Source organism: Melanostigma gelatinosum, assembly GCF_949748355.1.
Source record: "Melanostigma gelatinosum genome assembly, chromosome: 11".
Classification (NCBI taxonomy): Eukaryota; Metazoa; Chordata; class Actinopteri; order Perciformes; family Zoarcidae; genus Melanostigma; species Melanostigma gelatinosum.
In genome coordinates, this window is record NC_136644.1 from 8163996 (window position 1) to 8181904 (window position 17909).

General features: G+C 44.6%; 1 protein-coding gene across 1 annotated transcript in view; it reads right to left on the reverse strand.

Annotated features, from left to right (window-relative positions):
- Positions 1-17909, reverse strand: part of LOC306784581 (multiple PDZ domain protein) — a gene marked incomplete at both ends in the record, with an annotated part of 32452 nt that overhangs the window by 13041 nt on the left and 1502 nt on the right. Inside the window, 14 exons of the mRNA XM_079278613.1 lie at positions 672-849; positions 1439-1624; positions 3157-3489; positions 8068-8266; positions 10157-10280; positions 12433-12594; positions 13309-13518; positions 13672-13833; positions 14004-14195; positions 15834-15980; positions 16146-16225; positions 16790-16864; positions 17094-17307; positions 17708-17799. Of these exons, the coding sequence (XP_079134739.1) occupies positions 672-849; positions 1439-1624; positions 3157-3489; positions 8068-8266; positions 10157-10280; positions 12433-12594; positions 13309-13518; positions 13672-13833; positions 14004-14195; positions 15834-15980; positions 16146-16225; positions 16790-16864; positions 17094-17307; positions 17708-17799 (2354 nt within the window). The remainder of the gene's footprint in view (positions 1-671; positions 850-1438; positions 1625-3156; positions 3490-8067; positions 8267-10156; positions 10281-12432; positions 12595-13308; positions 13519-13671; positions 13834-14003; positions 14196-15833; positions 15981-16145; positions 16226-16789; positions 16865-17093; positions 17308-17707; positions 17800-17909) is intronic.

A 17909-nucleotide genomic window follows, 5' to 3' on the forward strand; every position in this document is an offset into this window, starting at 1 on the left:
TCACCATTTACCATTTGCTACACCGATTTGGTGCTAAATTGAAAAAACATTTTTACCACTGAAGAATTGATAAGAAAAACTTCAAAAACACCTCCAAAACACTACATTTAATCACCAAGACCTTGAGGAACATCTTAGAAAAAGCCGTGCTGTTATGTGGTTTCAAAAGCTTTTGACATTTGGTGACTTTAGAGAGTGCTTCTGCTTCTGCTCTGAATGGTATTCAGCCCTCTGTGTGTGTGTGTGTGTGTGTGTGTGTGTGTGTGTGTGTGTGTGTGTGTGTGTGTGTGGCATGGAGGGGCATATTTGCAGTATATTGTGCAAGCCCTGTACTGTACAATAACAATAAAGCTGAACCTTGGCCCGACATAGATGGAGGGTTGGAGTGAATAGAAGGTTTTCTGGTTATACCAGGTTGTAGCACGAGCAGCCACAAAACATGTAGACAATCCCTTTGTCATCATTTTTCAGTCTCTTAACCACTCACAGACTCTCTCTCTCTCGCTCTCTCTCTCTCTATATATATATATATATATATATTTATATATATATATATATATATATAGATATAGATATATAGATATAGATATATATATCTATATATATAGATATATATATATAGATATATATATATATATGGCATAAACACACACACCCACACACACACACACCTCTAGTATCCTGTCTCCGTTCCGGAGGGTGCCATTATGTGCTGCCGGGCTGTCGGGGCTGATGTGCTTGACGAAGACTCCCCTCATCATCTCTCCGGTGCTCAGTCTCCGGCCCATGCCTCTGCCTCCCATTATGCTGATGCCCAGGGACTGGCCGGGAGCTCGAGTCAGCCGCACGCTGGAACACAGACCGGGGTATTGCGGAGCTGAAAATCCATCTCACAGTACGGGTAAAGGTGGTGATGAATGCACGTCCTCATGTATGTCTGATGTGGACCTTAGTTTGAAACATTACTGCAAAAATGCACAAGAAGGAGGATTAATCCAGTGGGTGTGCTTTTTTCTTCTTCTTCTTCTTTTATTGCTTCTTTCAGGCTCTATCCGCTGCTTAGGGCTGCGGATAGACTTTCAAAGATTAAGTCAAAACAATAGAATATTATACCTGCCGGGCAGAGGCACACAAAAGCTGGTATTTGCATGCAAGCGTGGCTTATGGGATTTATCCGAGCGGGACGGGGCCGTAAAACGTGATAAATACGGGTTGTGAGAGTCGTCGGTTTCTCTGGGCCTTAAGAAATATGAGCGTGATGAGTCTGCGCTGTGCTGCTCTGCCTCTGCTGTGAAACATAACCTGAGCGCGCTGAGATCCTGCTCAGCCTTCTCTGGCAGAGAGAGGATAAAAGGGCATCATGGAGTAGAGAAATAAAAAGGGAGAAAATGGAAAAATCTGAATGAAATCTAATGGAGGTTGTTAGTGATTCACTAACCTTCTAGGTTGATCCCAAGAAACTGCGGTGTGAGCGCGAAGCTCCTCCTCTCCGTCCACCTTCACCTCCACCTCCAGCTGTGGTGCTTTCACGTCTGCACCGGTCGTCTTCTTTTCCTCTCGATCCACAACCTCTCCCTCCTCCTTCTCCTTTTTCATGGAAGGGAAAGATTTCGGAATCTGCCAACTGATGGTGGAAAACAACAACAACAAGCCAACAGAAATAAAATGTGTGATGATTTTGCACACCGTTGTGTCTGAGATTTATTCAGATCAAATACGTGTTCAATTAATCGACAAGTCAATTGATAGAAAATGCACATTTTGGTATTTGATTAAATGCTTTTCTCTGTTTTCTGCCAGTTTCAACTGAAATATTTTTACAATAATCCTTTGTGAAAATAATCTGGCAGTTGGTAAACATTCCACCATATGATATTAGGAAACACAGATATTTCACAATTTCTCCCATTTAATAGACCAAAGACTGATCGACTAATCAAGGAAATAATCAACGGATCAATTGACAATGATATTAATCGTTAGCTGCAGCCCTAGACACACTGCAACACACAGCATGGTTTATATATCGGCAGGCCTTGAGATGATACACCGCTTTAGTTGCAAATCGACCTGAAAATACGCATTTTCTGCCAACGAGGTCACTGTAAGGTAGTGTCTTTACAGTGTGTGTGTATGTGTATATATATATATAAATAAATAAATGTGTATGACTATCTCTCGATATATACACACTGTATGTAGGTGTGTGTGTGTGTGTCTGTGTGTGTGTGAAAGAAGGAGGTAGAGAAGGAGAGAATTTTTCATGAATATATTTAACGGTGGAGGGCTGTAATAAGCCCACGGAGGTGAGTGATAGTGGTGCTATCTGCGCAGCGGGAGCCTATAGCCAGTTAAGTTACAGAAGAGGGCAGAACAAATGGTTCCACCAGGGCTGAAAAAGAGAGCGGCCAGGAGAGGGGGATAGTAACAAGGCAGAGGAGGAGAGGGAAAATGAGGTGAAGAGAAAAATAGACCAGAGATGAGAGACGGATGTAGACACAATGAGCCGAGGCAGAAGTGTAGCAGAGAGAGCGAAGAAGACGACGTATTGCGAGATGAGGGGCTGACAAAAAAAGAAAAAAAAGGCTGCGGAGAGAAATGGGAGAGAGCGAGGAGGGAGAAAGGCAGAGGCAAGAAGACGGAGAGAAAGCGGCAACAGACAGAAGCGAAACAATTCATTCCAGCTGACAGTCAGCACGGAGATCCATAAGCGAACGGCTAAATATAACTCAGAGATTCAACATTCAGAGGAGGATTTCGCCTTCACCACAGAGGAGAACGGAGACGGGAAAAATATGGACTGGAAGAGGCTCCCGCTGAGCCGGCTGCACACGGAAACACATTGTTTCCTTCATGGATACGGCTAATTAATGTGTCAGATAATAACTCAGAGCATTAGTGACAATTAGGCTGCTGGGTTCCGAAAATGTGTGAAAAAAAAACAACCCCTGGCTGCGATAGAAATCAAAAGCCCAAGGTTAAGACATAGAACCCACAACAGGCTGTATAGGATGGAGTTCATAGTCTGAATTCTCTCCAGCAAACATATCAACATGTAATAAAGCTGGAGCCCTGAGACGGGTTTAGCTTGCACTCCGGGGCCCTGAGTAGGGATTAGGTGACCATAAATAGTCGTCTGAGACCTCTGGATCTTACCTTGAGTCTAGGGCCGGGGTGATGGTAGGGACTGAGGCAGGGCCTTTGAATGGAGCTTTGGATGAAGCGGTGGCTCTGACTGCTGCAGGATCTGGAGCTGCGGCTTTGAATTTGACCGAGGCGACGGGTTTGAGGGCGGACGGAGCCGGAGCCGGAGTCGGAGCCGCGGCTCTGACCGGACCAGGAGACCTGGCCGGGGCCGAGGCAGGCTCCGGAGGAGGGGTTGGCGGGGTGGGTGAGGATGAGGCGCTGTCTGCTGCGATGGAGTCCAGAGGGGGTAAACACAGACGGGTACGGTACTGATCCACCTGATGGCCTGGGACATAGGTTATGCTGAGGGTGGGGGGAATATGGGAAAAGAAGTGTGGGGGGCAGGGTGAAAACATTTCAAATATTAATATGACTAACTCTGTTTTCACATTTGCACATATATTTAACTTCCAGCACCAAACAATGACTAATAGGATGACAAGGAACGAGGTAAATTACATGGCACTTCATGAATGGTTTCTACACAAGACAGATGGATTGTTATGATCATGTAATTGGTAGCGTGTGTGCTCCTCTGTGTCTGTCCACTGCTAATTTTGCATTGTGCTGCAGCAAACTGCATAATATTTTGGGTGGCCAGTTATGGCTGCACGCTCAAGGACGTCTCATGGTTGCGTAGACCCACACTTTCTCAAAACACCTATTATTGCATGTTTTATACTGCCATTGACTGTCTGCTGGCTCCTCACTCACTACTCTTAACCGGCCCCCGGCCGGTAGGGGGCTGTTAGTGATAACACAGCTGAGTGCGCTCACTTTTAGTGTTTTGGACGGTGTCTTTGGCTAACAGCTAACAGCTAACGGGCCTACACCCTGCCGAGTACCCCTCGGCCGCTGCTCTGCGCCCAGAGGCACAGCGGGGGAAGACAGTGTGCTCACTTATATATGGTCTAAATGGCTAACAGCGAACAGCTCAACAAATTTGTATGAAATGTCTTATACAACGACTTTGAGACGATTGCCTGCATACATCACCGCTTGTTTTTGAGTTTGAATGAAGTGTGATTTACGACCCATTATAGCCTCCTGGTGTCTAGATGTTGGGTTAGCCAATTGTGGGTTGTATTAATACAATCATACAATACAGCAATGGTCGTTGCACACCTTGCAGAGACCTGCACTCTACTGAGTGCACCTTTCTATTTATCACTATAGGAGGAAAGAATTAAACGTTTCTGCTTCAAGGAATAGTCTGACATTTTATTTGATTCCCTTTCTTATCAAGAGTTAAACGAGAAGATTGACAGCGCTCTAATGTTTGTACTGTAAATATGAAGCTACAACCAGCAGCCGGCTAGCTTAGCACAAACACTTAGCACAAACACTTGGACACAAGAGGAAACAATCTGGATTCCCGATTCACATAAACACATACTTTATCTATAACAACTATACACCACTAAATAAGAGAAGAGAAAGCTGGAAGCACCTGAATCTGTATAATAAATAATGCAAAATAATTCGAAGGATCATTAGTCATCAATTAGCCATTAGTGACGCACTTTTTATATTGCCGACCTGAAAAACAATCACTAACTTTAAGGCTGCTGTCTTACATGTCAAATGTTTTTAGGTGCTCTGGAATGATAGATGTGCCCCACTCTATTCACATTGGTTGTGCTGCAGTTCGTACAAGACGATTTCTTTTTTTTTGACGAAACGTATACTAAAAGATGAATTTCTGATTCAAGACGGTTCCAAGATTTCCGAACACGCAACACTTATAATAAGAAAAAACATGCTTTGCATAAACCCAGATCTACCTCAGCTGTGGCTCAAACAACATCATATTAGTAAAGCGTCAAGGACATCATGAAAGCCCCATACCCCTCCTCCAGCTTCCATTGTGGTGTGACGCTACCCCTAGACACGCAGTTTGATTCAGCTGAAAGAGACGATTCCTCTCATGGTGGCAGATTGAATATGGAGGTCTTCCGCGCTAAGCTGTTGTGACTGAGCCATGTGGACAGCCTGTCGTGTCTCAACAGAGGCAGTTTGATAGTGACAAGCCCTCACCCATCTATGTCGGCCTTATTCTGAGGCTGCCAAAGCAACTCATCTGCCTCCACTCCGCTAGTTTGTCTGCAGTGCTTGTCAGCAGGAGGAGGCAGCGAGAGCGTGTGCGTGAGGGTGATAGAGGAAGACAGAATGTGGTTGTCTGTGTATGTGTGTGTGTGTGTGTGTGTGTGTGTGTGTGTGTATTGTGGCGTGCATCGATGAGAGGCTCTTTAAAACACTCTTTTATTCAGAAGCACACTGTTCAAGGTGAGATGAGGGATGAATTATTCAGAGATATTTCCCATAGCAGGAAAAAGGTGTTTTTGGAGGTTAGGCAAGGCAAGGCAAGGCAAGTTTATTTGTATAGCACATTTCAACAACAAGGTAATTCAAAGTGCTTCACATAAAACCATTAAAAGCATCAAAACACAAGGCAAAAGAAAAGGAGATTTCAAAAACAATTAAAAAACAGTGTAAGAAATAAAATGCAGTCATAAAATGCAGAAATGCAGGAAATTGATTAATATATCAATTGAACGTGGCAGCAACAGAAAAGTCTTCAATCTTGATTTAAATGAGCTGAGGGTCTGAGCAGACCTGCAGCTTTCTGGGACTTTGTTCCAGATATGTGGAGCAGAAAAACTGAACGCTGCTTCTCCATGTTTAGTTCTGACTCTGGGAACAGAAAGTAGACCGGTCCCAGACGACCTGAGGGGTCGGGATGGTTCATAAGGTAGCAGCAGATCGGAGATGTATTTTGGTCCCAAACCATTCAGTGCTTTGTAAACCAACAGCAGGATTTTAAAGTCAATTCTTTGTTGGACAGGAAGCCAGTGCAAAGACCTCAGAACTGGAGTGATGTGATCCACCCTCCTGGTCTTAGTGAGGACTCGAGCTGCAGCGTTCTGAATCAGCTGCAGCTTTCTGACGGACTTTTTACAGAGACCTGTTAACACACCGTTACAGTAGTCCAGTCTGCTGAAGATAAATGCGTGGACAAGTTTTTCCAAATCAAGTCCTCTAATCCTTGATATATTCTTCAGGTGATAGTAGGCTGATTTTGTAATTGTCTTGATATGGCTGTTCAGGTTGAGGTCTGAATCCATAACTACACCTAGATTTCTGGCTTGGTTTGTGGGTTTTAACATCAGTGACTGAAGCTGAGCGGTGATTTTCAATTGTTCGTCCTTGGTACCAAAAACAATTACTTCTGTTTTATCTTTGTTTAATTGAAGAAAATTCTGGCACATCCAGTTGTTGATTTGTTCAATGCAGTTACCCAGCCCTTGTATGGGATTATAGTCCCCTGGTGACATAGTTATGTAGATTTGTGTGTCGTCTGCATAATTATGATAACACACTTTGTTGTTTTCCATAATCTGAGCTAGTGGAAGCATGTAGATGTTGAACAGAAGAGGCCCCAGTATTGAACCTTGGGGAACACCACATGTCATTTTAGTCAGCTCTGATGTGTAATCAGCTACAGACACAAAGTATTCTCGGCCCTTCAAGTAGGATTCAAACCAGTTAAGTGCTGTGCCAGAGAGTTAGACAGAGAGAGAGGTTAGACCATTGAAGGGCTGTGTATGTGTGTGCCTGTAAAAGCAAGAGGGAGAGAGAGAGAGAGAGAGAAAGAGAAAGAGAGATAGTGTGGGTGTTTAGCAGGGCAGCACGGTGGTGGAGGTGGGGCGCATCTCCAATCAGCCAAACAAGCATTGTCGATGTGGAGCCGTAACTGCTGATGTTATACAGCAAGTTATAATTTACCCAATTTCCCCCTCGGGCAATCTTTAAAATTTCATCATCATCATTTAACATGTCTGCAGCGCCTCATTCAGCTGCGACCGCAGTGTCAAAAAAGAACAAGGTGGTGATGGAGATCCAAAAGTGCAACAAGAACGTTTATCCACGATAATGCAGTAACAGTCCTGTTTGTGACTGCGCATATTCATGAAGTATCATATACTCACTCATTCGAGGCGCACACACTGTCAAGATGTAGAAAATGTGAGCAGTATTCAATTACTTTGTTCTTTTTCAGTGGATGATTGTTCTCTGCATACACAAAGGACTTTTCAAAATTCACTCTAAACTAAGAGCTTACTCGTTTATTTAAGCAAGGACGTGTTTAAACTATGGCATGAGGGAACGAGCAAATGTAATATCAATAACTGTCATAAATAACTGACTGGAAACAGTTTGGGTTTTTAATGTGCCACAAAAGTGCCCAATACTTTGATGCTCTTGCTGTAATGTTGATTTGTGTCGTGATCTACTTAGAAACAGCCAGGATATCATGTTACCTGTTACATGATAGCCACACACTAAATATTACTTCCGTGTTTGTGAGGTAGCAACTAATGAAAACTAAAAACTGTTAAAAAAAATAAATGAATCCCTCCGGGCGTGCCTGGGAAATCGCGTTCGCAAGAACGGACGGATGGACAACACAAGAACATAACGCCTCCGGACACCGCTGAAGCGGTTCCATCGAAATACAATGTCAAGACATCAGTATCTAGTGATCCCGTGTACATTTTGTGCCAGGGGGTTGCAGCACGCCTGTGACACAGTTAGAAATGCATCGGATTCGGAGGGTCACCATCAATGGGTTTGTAGGGGGATGGGAATCATTGAATCTGTTCTTCCTATTGCTCTTAAAAGCAGCTCACTTCCTGTGACGGCTTATTTATAGTTTCCTCATATTAAGTCTTGAGACTGGCTTCTCCAAAGAGGAAACTGACTCTGCAGAGCTTTCACAGAGTTGTGTGAGCTGCACCTGTTCTGGTTTGTTTTTTTCAGCCCAGAACAAATACGAATCACATATTGTGACTGCCGTTGGGACAGCGACTGGCTCCTCACCTTATCTCCGGCCCTATGACGGAGTGCCTGCGGAGCGCGGCTCTGGCCCTGGCGTTGGTCAGATTGGAGGTAGGCTCTCCGTTCATGGCCAAGATGGCGTCCCCCACCCCCAGCCTGCCATCCTGGCTGACAGAGCCCCCCTGGACCACGCTGCGCACCAGCATGCCTGAGCCGTCCTTGATAGCGCTCACCGACATCCCTGCCAACACGCACACACACACACACGCACACGCAGACACAGACATGGGCACAGGTGAGTGGAGGTTCTGGCTAAGGCCATACTGAATGCATGCCAAACAGACAAGACAGTCACCAAAACAACACACCTGACAGCAGGAATAATCAGCATAATCAAGACAGACACTAAGGCAGATTAGCACGCAAACATGGCTACGCATGTTTGACATTTACTCGGCATCATGCGTCACAGAGGCGCGCAATCGCCGACACCCACAGAGGGCGCAGGTGAATCCAGGGGAAGCACATGCCAGCAGCACAAACACCTGACTTTGGGTTGATCCAATCAGACGCTAGGCGGATTACACAAACACTTCATTAATGCAAACAGGCAGAGGCAGACGCACACACACACACACACACACACACACACACACACACACACACACACACACACACACACACACACACACACACACTGCAGACAGGAAGGGCTACAACCGACGAATGAGGTAATCTAGTCTGCGGCGCCTGCATCACTACTTTGCTCTCTACTGGAGGACTACGCACATCCACAACACTATGGTCGTACATAATTTGAAGTTGGTCAAAGAAATGACTTTGTGCTTATTTTTTTTTTGATCAAATAAATCGTTTATTGATTGTTTGGGATTTGTTTTTGGTATTACATTCAAATTACAATACAATCGTAGTGCCTGGAATACACGGCTACGGATGCTGACAAGACGAACAGAAGTCACACATTTCATGAGAGGAAGACTGAGGTAAGATAATAATGAATGTCTCAAACTTCCCAGAGTGCTATACTTTAACTTTAACACAGCATCAAAAATACATCGCTTTTTTTTCTATAACAAACTGCTGCGTGAACTTTTAACAATAACTCCCACATGAAAATCGATTTGATTTGACCTCAACGAAAGCTATTTATGGTACCACAAACGTACAGTCAGTGCAATAGGTTCACACCATTCGAGAACAAACAAAGACTTCTAAACAGGCTGCATGTATTCATGTTTTGAGAGGAGCAAGGCAAGAAAAAAAACAAAGACCTCATTTTGATCCGTGAAAGCTTCTCCGTTAACAGCCTGTTCTGAAAGCCATACAGTCCTTGCAGTACAAACCAACCATACGCTCTACGTACTGTACATAATAGCATCTCCAAATATGGGCATTTAGCCATAGTTGCACATTGGATAGAATTGGACATGGCACCTAATAATAGGAAGAATATAAAGTAGTGCAGTGTACTACAATAATATTGCTCGTGAAAAAATCCCCAGTTATTCGGTATTCAGTTATACCTTACAGATACTTGCTCAGAAGTTCAAATGTATTTAAATGAACATAAAACACAGAACATCTGTAAACCCTCCACATTTGGATATCCAGAACACCATGCTGCATTAAATACCTCAGCAAGCAGACCTACAACAATATAAACAGATGAAAACCAAAGAACACACTGACACACAGACTGCAGGTTATGACCTTGATTGTTTTTTCTACCTATGAACATTTACATGATCTTAACACACACACACACACACACGGACACACACACAAAGTAGTGTGTTGAGTTTGTTTCCTTGTTTGAATCACCAATAAACTCTCAGCACTGGAGTATAAACATAAATGCATCTAGAGATTAATATATACTTATTGGTTTTAATGGATTACTGCTCATGCACCCCAATCCTAGCCTCTCAGACACACACACACACACACACACACACACACACAGTAATCATCTCCTCCTCTCAGGTACGAGGAGCACACCACTACTCTTCGGGGCGGTCGTCATCACCGCCGCCTATTAGCGTCATTATCGCCGTGCCGACGACGTACACACACCAAGACACCATCACCATGAGAAAGACGTGGAACATACCAAGGCTACGGTTGCCCCGGACAACAGTGATTGTCCTCTCAAAACTGGTGCGGTGGGGCAGAGGCGGTGCCCGCTGCCTGTAGTCGTCCTCCATGATGTGGAAACGATGCCGCAGCTGGTTTTCCTGCGAGAGGTATAACAGAGGGCACAAATGAGTGGGAGGAACTATTGGAAGGATTGTCATGGAACTTTCTTCAGGTAGTCATGGTCCCCAGAGGATAGCTGACTGTGGTGATCCTCTGACTTTTCCTCTAGCTAACAGCCTCAGCTGTTAGCATGCTAAAATGCGAAGATACGATGCAGGCGACAACGGTTCTGCCGAGTAAAGTCGATGCAGAAGTGTCTTAAAACTTGCATCTTCGCTACTGGCCATCAGGGGGCGACTCCTCTGGATGCAAAAAGAAGCCAGATTGTATAGAAGTCTATGAGAAAATTACTCTCCTTCTCTCTTGATTTATTACCTCAGTAAACATTGTAAACATGAGTTTATGGTCTCAATTGCTAGTTGTAATTCTTCGTCAATACAGCATGATGTTCATTTAGTAAATTATGGTCCATTTAGAGTCAAATAGACCATAAAGCAGGGTATGCTTTAGGGTGGGCTTACTGTGATTGACAGGTCACTGCCGCTACCAGAGCTGTATCTGGCTATCTATGTCACTTCTCACATTCCAAATATGGTAACTTCCATTCATTGGTTGCAAAAAAGCCAAGATGGTGACAGCCATAATCCAAGACGCCGAACTCGAGGCTTCAAAAAAGCACTCCACAAACCAATGGGTGACGCCATGATGACTAATCCACTTCTTATATACAATATGATTACATACAGTATGATAAGATGACAAACATAGTTTATGGTATACCTGCCAAACCATTCTATTCAACTGTTTAGCAAATTTTAAGCAAACCTTTGGACACCTCACAAAGCTGCTAGCACGGCTTTAGACTCTTACTCTTGTTTTATCAGGATGTTTGACTCCTGAACCAAAAATATCAACCTCAGAGAGGCGTTGGAGGATATTCATCAAATTCTAGTTGAGATACATTTCATTTGTTAAAATATTTTAGTCTGGATCAAAATGGTAGACCGACCAGCCGTCCCGAGGGCCCTGCTGCCATTGCAGATTTGGTACAACATAAGCTCTTGCACGCATTATTGTACACGGAGCAGATCTAACTTCTTGGAAAATACACCATTATGCACTGATGTCCTAACCTACTATCATCACGACCAATCAGATTTCTGATGTGATAAAAAAAAAGAAGATTTCAAAGAACTATCAACTCTCCGGGGAGAAAGCCTTCGGAGTAATTCTGAGATGTAAAACATGCAGAGAGGAAGATTCTTTGGTCCCCCCGGGGAACTTCACAAAGAAAAAAAGGGGCAACCAGGAGATCGACTTTCAACCTTCACAGAAAGTGCAAGCAGCCCTGAAGTTCTGAAGCTACCTTTGCAACAAGCCAGTCTTTGATGAGAACACTCTGACTCTTGCTGCTCTGGGTCTCAGTGTGTGTGTGTGTGTGTGTGTGAGATACATTAAGGTGCCCTTGTGCTGGACGAGGCGCCAATGTCGTGCATGCAGTAAGCACTTTTCATTGAGAGGCAATTGTTGGCAATTAAGCAAAAGTGAGAACAAAAGGGCTGCCTCAATAGGATTGAGTTAAGACCACAATGGAGAAACAAAGTCGTTGACACGGAGCACTTTCTCTCTACCTGGCCGAGTGTAATTGATACAGCCGGCTCTAAGCTCGCTGCTGTGGAACGTGAAGGGAGAGAACAAACGCCGTCATGGTAATCTCCTTCGGGGCAGCTCAAAATGGCGACCCACAGGTTTGCATGGTAATGAGCAACGCTTCCTGTATGATGGACCACAAGATTCAGACACATGCGGCGTTAGTGTAACAGCAAAGATGCTTCCTGCTGAGTCCAAAGCGTCAAGCAAATGCTGGTTTACGAGAATCAGTTTGGTGGTTGTGCATGAAAATAACAGATTTGGAACTTTCAAATTTAGAAGACTGACAATTCTATTTATTTCAGATCTATGTTCGGCAGAGAGTACACAGAACTGGTGCTTGAAAATAATAATTCTGCAGTGTAGCTCACTAACTATTTGTCAAGCCAACTGCAAGAGACAACCTGCCCTTTACTCTCATGTGGACCAAAGTTCTACTGGTTTTGTAAACCGCAAAAAACTGAGCAGAAAATATGTAAAAAGAACTTTCCGGCAATATCAATAAACTGTAAATCTATTTTTTTTTGCTGTTTGACATACCGTTGAAATGTAACTCGGCTGAATGATGCTGTTGTCCTCGGGGTTGGTGTTAGCCTCTGTTGCCTCGGCTAGCAGGCTGTTCTGAGAGTGGCTGTCGGTGTCATCGTCGGGAACCCTCAGAGTCCTCTCTGAGATGAGCGTCAAGCCGCCGCACAGTTCCAGCTGAGAAAGCAAAATATCCAAAAGTTCAAATCAAATTTAAAAGAAAAAATAGGGCTATTTGCTTCAAAAGTGAGGCTAAAGAAGGCGACTGTAAATTAGACAGCTCCTTCTCCTCTCCCCCGCTCTCTCCATCTGTAGTGTGGTCGAGCATTGTGTTCGTCTCTCAGCTGCATTAAAAATTCAGACGGCCTGTAACTGGATTCTCGTGTTGCTTGTTACTAAGCCACAAGTCCACAACAGTAAGGGGAAGAAATGCTGTGCTCTCGAGAAAACCCCCCCACACAATTAGGTAATTGTCTTGCATATCTATATTAGTTTATTAATGTAAAAGTAAACTATCCTGAATAAAAAGTCCACTTTTGAATTTATGGGTACAGATGCTGCAGCCAATTATATGATATACAGTAGATTGTATGACAATATATAACATGTCTACTGTCAGACACATAACATAATAGTAATGTATTACTGTAATGTATTGCTATATTAATGTATTAGAACATTCAATGAGTCGGAATTCCTTGAAACAGGAGTGAATTTATACATGTTTTTCTATTTTGCAATATTGTGGCGAAGCAACTTAATTTGTTTTATTCAATTTGCTGGATTAGCCAAAAACAGATTCAGTCTCCATTTGGATTTTTAAGAACATGTACTTTGCAACATGAAGTAGTGTATACGGTATAACCCCCCCGCCCCCATCTCTTTACATACCGGCAGTGGTTTGGCAACTCCAATGCGGACAGGGCCGTAGCCGGTGGACTTCAGGACGTACACGGCGTAATCCAGGCTGGAGCCCTCCAAGTCACTCTCGTTGACGAACATGAGTCGGTCACCAGGCAGCAGGCGACCGTCTCGATCTGCTACACCTCCGGGCACCAAGGACCGGATTACCAAAACTGTTTTGGTGACATCTTCTGGATCCTAGAGTTCAGACACAAGGATGGCAGATACACAAGGACTTTGAGATTAATTAGACGCATCGTGTGCTCGATGAATGCAAGTAAACAACAGAATAAAAAGGTATAAAAGTCTATGGATCTATCTGCAGAAGGGCTCGGGGGGCATGTCTCTGACCTGGTAGTCCAGGATGCTGAAGCCCAGTCCCGACTCGCCTTTCTCCAGCTCGACCACCTGAGCATCTCTCTCCCACATGGCCAGAGGAGGAGACATGGGCGGCACGCCGCGCTTGATGATGTCCTCAGCCGTGGGACAGGGAATGACACAACCCTGGTCCAACTGGGACAAGCAGAGGGGACAGAGGGAAGGAGATTGATTCACGATGTCGGGGGCATTTTCTGAGTGGCATGTCAAATGCAGAGGATGTGTAACAATTCCAATGTGGTCTTTACTGTTTTACACTAATGCCTGACCCCTCCATTCCCCCTTTCACCAATGTGTGCCTTCACCTTGTCGTTGAACTCGGCCAGCAGCTCTTTCAGGGTGAGATGGACGTCATCGTCCTCTTCCTCATCCTCATCGCTGTCTGGAATCGCCGGGGGTACAATGTGCGAGCACACCAGGCAGACATGCTTCGGCAGCTCCTTCAGAACATTTACCACCTCCTTATGTGTCTCTCCAACGAGAGGGATCCCATTCACCTGCCAGGAGGATACTTAATATACATGTGTATATTTCTAATATTGTAGTAATAGTGTTTTTCTAAAATAGATATTCCTATGGTGAGTTAGTCATGCGTCAAGCTTTTGAAAAATGACCTGAGAAAACACAACTGTGCTGATTATCAGAGGTTAACGTTGAATTTGAGTATTTCTTCCTGTGATTGTGATGATGAGTGAAATCTTCCCTAAAATTGGATATTTCTCATGCTATTTCAGTTTTGGGGTGTCGAGCAATTAGCGGCCACAGCACATGAAGTCACAGCAGGAACAATTAAAGCTTCAAGTGGAAAGTAAACCGAGCGAGGCTCATTTAAAAACAGAGCTGAACAGCAGCGTCGCCGTGCAGATGTCGTCTGGGGGAGATGAAAGTGGTTGAGCTGCGACACAGTTGTCTGCTTGCACGCTCAAAAGAGACATGTAGGACACCAGACAGTTTGCAGTGTTTTCTAGACAGCAAGCAAAAAGCTACTGTGCGTGCGTTCATGCGAGTGCTCGTCATGATGAACGATACGCGTGGGTGCGTGAACTGGCCCAGCGGAGGGGGAGGAGGGCAAGCTCAAATGCGCAGAGGCACACGTACTCACGCCCACCTTCTTATGTTGCATGCTGCACTTGAAATTGTGTGGTGATAACTGGTGTTGTTTCAGATATATGTCTTTAAAATGCAATATGCACATAGACTGTATGTAAGAAGTGGACGTAGTCACCGTGACATCATCCATTGGTTTGTCGACAACGGCTTTGAAGCCTAGAAATCGGCATTTCGGACGCCGCCATCTTCGTTTTTTTGCAACCAGAAGTGACACGACAGGGTACAAACAAATGTTGAAAAAAGGCATTTTTCTGGACGAGAAAGTTTCAATTAACTTCCATGAACTGAAAACACACTGTGAAAGGGTTACAATGTGAAGAGGTAAAAATCACAAAGAACTCCTTGACCGGACAACGCCGAGGGTAGCGACCTGTCAATCACAAGGTAGCACCGTCATAAAGCATACCCTGTTTTATGGTCTATTTTACTCTAAATGGGACCATAGTTTACAAAAGAAACATCATGCTGTATTGAAGAAGACTTGAAGCTATAGATTGAGACCGTAAACTCAGGTTCACAGTGTTTACTGAGGTCATAAATCAAGTGAGGTCCTTTTCTCATCGGCTTCTGTACAATTAGTTTATTTTTGCAACCATTTCAGCTCACTTCTGTAACCAGCGTAGCATTGAAGCTAACTAGCCTTGCTAATTCCAACACGCTATAATGCTACGCCGGTTACACAAAATGAGCCAAACAAAGTTGTCACTCATCTGGGATCACAGCATTGGGCTTTGCTACGCTGTGACAAGAGTGCGGATGAAGTATTAAATTGTTAAATTTTTACTCATTTGTTTATTTTTGTCGTTACTGCAAAAAACCTCTCTGTGCGTCTGCGACATGCTAAAAGGTCAGCTAGGTTTATACGGAGGTCAGCCCGCGACAACGCGATGACAATGATGATGATGTTAAAATGTCCGCCGCTACGACCATCCTGCTACGTTCGGATGGTGATATCCGTGCTACTCCTTTTCTATTTCTATGATCTCGTATCTTGAGCTGAGTTGAGTTGCAGACGAGTCGGTTACCTCCAATATCTGGTCTCCAGTAAAGATCTTGCCGCTTTGGCCAATGGGGCCCTCGGGTAAAACGGAGCACAGGTAGTGATGTCCCGCCCGGGCCTCCAGACTGATGCCGAGACTGCTTGTCTCACTGAAACGCTCCAGCTGACACACCTAAAAGAGTGGTGTGAAGTTCAGCGGTGAAGAGGGAGGGTTTTTCTTCTTTGAATTGGAAATTACATGTAAAAATAAAATAACAAAGCATTCACATACGTACAATACGAATAGTTTTTCTATGCGTGTCATCGTAAATGATTATTTTTAACTACAGAGACGTACAATGACTTCATATCGCTGTCCGACTGCATGCTGCCACCTCTTCCTCAGGTCGTCCTCCTCAGCCGGCGTCAGTTTCACACCTGTAAAATGTGCACACATACAAAGACAATCACCCTCACCTCACTTATACACACACATTCCCATTCCTGTTGTTCCTGGCCATGGATGAGCCAATCAATAAAGAATAGGACCCGATATGAAAACATCACTTTGGCTGTTTTATAGCGAAAAAACAACATCATTCTTCCCGTGGCAAAGCAGCATGTCAACCACAACACACACACACCACAGGCACACAGATTCACACACACCATCTTGTGATTTCTTGGCAAACCAATGTTTTCTCGTTCTTCTATTAAAACCTCGCAGCAATCAGGGCTTATTTGGCTGTGTTCTCTAATCAAGCCCAAAAAAAATGCCGGTCAAAATGAAGCCGCACATCTAGGCGGAGCACGGGACAAATCCTCCGGAATGAGCTGAATTCGTCGGATAAACACACGACCAAACAACGCTATAAACAGACACCCATCTAAGAGCATGCCTCGCTGCCACATCGCCGTTCCCCGAGTCCAATCAGCATATCAGACTCCGAGTTCCCTGATGCGGTTTCAGACCGCGGTGCAGCATGGGAAGCAGGAGCTTACCGTTTCTGGAACTGTGTCGGGGACGTCCGTTAGCGTATGCCGCTCGCCGGGAGATTTCACGCAGGGAGCAGATTCCTGGGAGACGGGGGGGGGGGGGGGGAACGCATTTTGAGCACACACATGCAGGGATCCAAACACACAAGAATGTGTAGAAATTGCCAGCAAGCGTTGTTCTATTTTGAGCAGGTCTCAGAAAGTTATTTCAATCATGATTTAACTGACTGGGCAGGTAACAGCTGTGGATCGTTACTAAATGTGTTCCCCATATGATCCTTTAAAAACCCCTCTCTCAGCACAAAGCAACCTGTCTCTTGAATCCTGTTGAGGCCCAGTCTGTAGGGATTGCCCTCGTGGAAGCTGTGTGAGTGTCGGAGGGGCTGCAGCGGAGGGATCGGGGGCAGGATGTGACTCAGGCGGACAGCCTTCCTCAGCAACCTCAGTCGGACCAGGGGGCCCGTCCTCCTCAGCACCTCCATGGCACGCTGCTCGCTGCAGCCCTGCAGGCTCGCCCCGTCCACCTGAGGGAGAGGGGGACAATGCATCAGTGGGGAGTAGGGGAAGAGAGACCAGGATGAAAGCACAGGTATGATGGGGACAGAGGCAACATTTTTTTTGTAGATGAGACGCACGGTCTCGAGGTAAATTAAAGGGGGAAGTGAAAAAGAAATCAATAGTAATTATAAAATAAAAGATGGAAAGCCAGAGGAGAAAACAAGAGATGATGAAGAGACGGATGGGAGTAAAAGCAAAACCACAAGAATTCCCCTTCATCGGCTTAAAAAGACACAAATTGGTTGATATGAACCACTCAAAGATGCAAACTGTGCAGATTTCCAGAACCGGTAAGATTCAGCAACAAGGTATTTGTCTTCAGAGGGCACAATAACAAATAAAATAAAGCTTTTCGCAGGAACTCACAGATAGGATGATGTCTCCGATGTAGATGCGTACATCTTGATCCACCGTGCTGCCTTTCACTATGCTCTTCACTCTCACACCGGCGCTGTAGACTGAGCAGACCAAGATAAATTAAGAGGAGAAGGTAGCATTGATTTTGTGCCTCGGATTTAGCAGGTATCATTCATCATTTTGTTCCCGGTTTGTTCCCTTCAACCTAGTG